This window comes from Dipteris shenzhenensis, chromosome 17, assembly GCF_047967505.1.
Source record: "Dipteris shenzhenensis isolate YYH24624 ecotype China chromosome 17, Dip_SZ_1.0, whole genome shotgun sequence".
In the NCBI taxonomy this organism is placed as follows: Eukaryota; Viridiplantae; Streptophyta; class Polypodiopsida; order Gleicheniales; family Dipteridaceae; genus Dipteris; species Dipteris shenzhenensis.
In genome coordinates this window covers 10,032,619-10,035,167 of record NC_141612.1, presented here as the reverse complement: position 1 = coordinate 10,035,167, position 2,549 = coordinate 10,032,619, and the positions used below count along the sequence as shown (strand labels likewise).

At 49.1% G+C, this 2,549-nt stretch overlaps 1 protein-coding gene across 1 annotated transcript; it reads right to left on the bottom strand.

Annotated features, from left to right (window-relative positions):
* Positions 1 to 594: 594 nt before the first annotated feature.
* On the bottom strand, positions 595 to 2,035 carry LOC147891657 (lectin-like protein At3g16530). Its single transcript, XM_087388077.1, has one exon. It carries the CDS (start codon positions 1,974 to 1,976, stop codon positions 717 to 719), a length of 1,260 nt encoding a protein of 419 aa, XP_087244203.1. The 5' UTR covers positions 1,977 to 2,035; the 3' UTR covers positions 595 to 716.
* Positions 2,036 to 2,549: the final 514 nt, after the last annotated feature.

The window sequence follows — 2,549 nt, the reverse complement described above, 5'->3', positions numbered from 1 at the left end:
CATTTCAAATTTCATGTACCCTTCCAAAACTTTATACCATTGCCAAAAGACTGCAAGTACATGTGCTTCTATGAAAACACAATGTTAAATCAAACTCAAAGGTACTGATTTTGTCAAAGATGATCAATCAAAAGACGAACAAAATTAAATCCTCTTCTCTACTCTAACAAAGCCTAGGGTTCTTAATAAAACCGCAGGGAAAATCTAAACTTCTTTGCTTTATAAAAAGCGGCAGCAGCAATGAATGGTTTGGGCTCAATCAGGAACGAAGCATCATGAGAGGCAAGAGTTTACAAAAGCAAAGAAAAGCTTAAGGAATCCATGCAAAAAGGTGAAAACGCTACTATGATACTATTCCCAAAATGAGAAAGCGAGAGAGAGAGCGAGAGAGAGAGAGAGAGAGAGAGAGAGATGATTAAACCATACATAGAACATGATTCTTTAACTTTAATGCTACTCCCAAAAAGCGAGTGAGACACAAAGTCGGAGAGAGAGAGAGAGAGAGATGACTTGATTGAAACCGTACATAGAGCATCATTTGATTAAAACCATCCATAGGAAATTATCTTTGAACATTCTCAGGAAAATGATTAGTTTAAACAACACAGAGTCGAGTATTATGCAGAATTTACATGCAAAGAGTACTCAAAAAGCTTAGATATTGCCTTCTTAGGAAGCCAGCACATATAAGTAGGTAGCTAGGTGAGATAGACTGACTAGGCAGTATCTGTTTTGCCATCGGTTTCAGAAGTGGGCAGCTTCTGGTAGCCATTGGCTTCAACCTTGGCATCAGCTTCAGGAGTGGTTATCTTCTGGTATCCATACAGGATGCCAACCTCATCACCATCTTCCTCAGGTGCCACGAACCTACGACGAACCAAACTCCACACAAACAGAAACGCTGCACCCACTGCAGTCCCGCAAGTAGCCCCAAACAGCAGAGACAGCACAATTCCCCAAAAATCGCTCATGTCATCCAGCCATGAATCCTCCTCATCATGATGGTGATGAGGTTCTTTATGCCATTCCGGATGAGGGTGTTGCTGCCAATCTGGGAAGCCACCAGCATGAGGATGATGCTTACCTGGGAAGTCGTGATGCCACTCGGGATGCTCAGGTCGCCCTCCATGTCGACCGTGAGGTCCAAACCAGCTGCCTGGGTGCCTCCATCTGGGGCGATCAATAGTCAGGAAGCTCCATGAATAGATGATGTGCTTCTGAGGCGCCTTCCCGGTCGATGAACTGAATCCCACGAACATTTCGTCCCTCCAGATGTTTGACAAGTCGACGCTGTAAGACAGGATAGCAGTCTCGGGCTTTTCCTTATCAGATCTGCTCAATCTCACCTCCACAACTTTTACAGGAGCTCTGTAGTCTATCCAAGCAAACAATCGCTCGCCGTCGTTGAGGCTGAGGCCGTCCGAGACGTTGGAGGTGGCCAGCGAGACAAGGCTCTCGATGTCCAGACCCACATGGTTTCCGCTGGGATCCTGGACCTCCTCGTTGAAGGAAGTGTCGAATTCCACGGCGACGGTGTGAGCCAAGGGGGGGAACTCGGAGGACGAAGCCTCAGCGGGGGAGAGACCCAACCAGGGCCCGTTCAAGCCCTTAAAATCCTTAGAGGGAGCGATGACGAAAGCGAGGCCATCGCCTTCCTTGGCATCCATGGAGAAGGAGAAGAAAGAGGAGAAAGAAACAGAACCAGGGGGGTGAAAGGGGCGACGGAAGCGGATAGGCTGGGAGTAGAACAAGCCACCGACGCTCTGGGGTTGGGAGCCAGAGAGCTGAAGGCCAGGGCGGGAGAATTGGGCGTCACCGAGGAGGGTGAGGGAGTGAAGGTCTTTGGAGAAGTCAGGGAAGGAGAAAGAGGAGAAGCCATGGCAGGAGCGGGGGGGACGAGCAGAGGCAAGGGAGAAGAGAAGGAAGGAGGAGAAGGAAAGGAGGGGTATGAGTCTGATGAAGGACGCCATAGCCATAGCTCGGAAGCTCGCAAAATCCACACACACAGAGAGCTGTGAAGAAGAAGACGATGACTCTGATTTAAGTCTCCTTCTGATTATCGGATTCCAATTCCTCATTTCACTCCCGTTTATCCTCTTCTTGGAATCCGTCCTCCACCTTGACTTTTCTCCCCCCCCCTCGGAACCTTCTCCGTGATTTAACTCCCAGCCTCTCGAGTCTCGACACTCCATAGGAGCCTCTTCAATCCCGTCAATGTCGCCGCTCGTGTTCATCACCGGCTAACCTGGCAATGGTCAATGCAGCAGGGACATGGTAGAACCCCCGAAATCTGTCATGATCTGCCATGATCACCCTCACGACTTCCCTTGACGATCGGGAAGGCCCATCAATCGAGGGGGCTTGCCTCCCGATGGACCTTCCCCACCCTGTCTCAACGGTTGGGGTCGGTGGAATCGTGATTTCGACTGGGGTTGACAGAATCGTGATCCCAACCGTTCGATCGAGATATTTGAATAATGGGAAGATGTGTCCAACATTCTGACCGACTCTTTTACTAGTCTACTAGCTATTTCAAGTACACATGCATG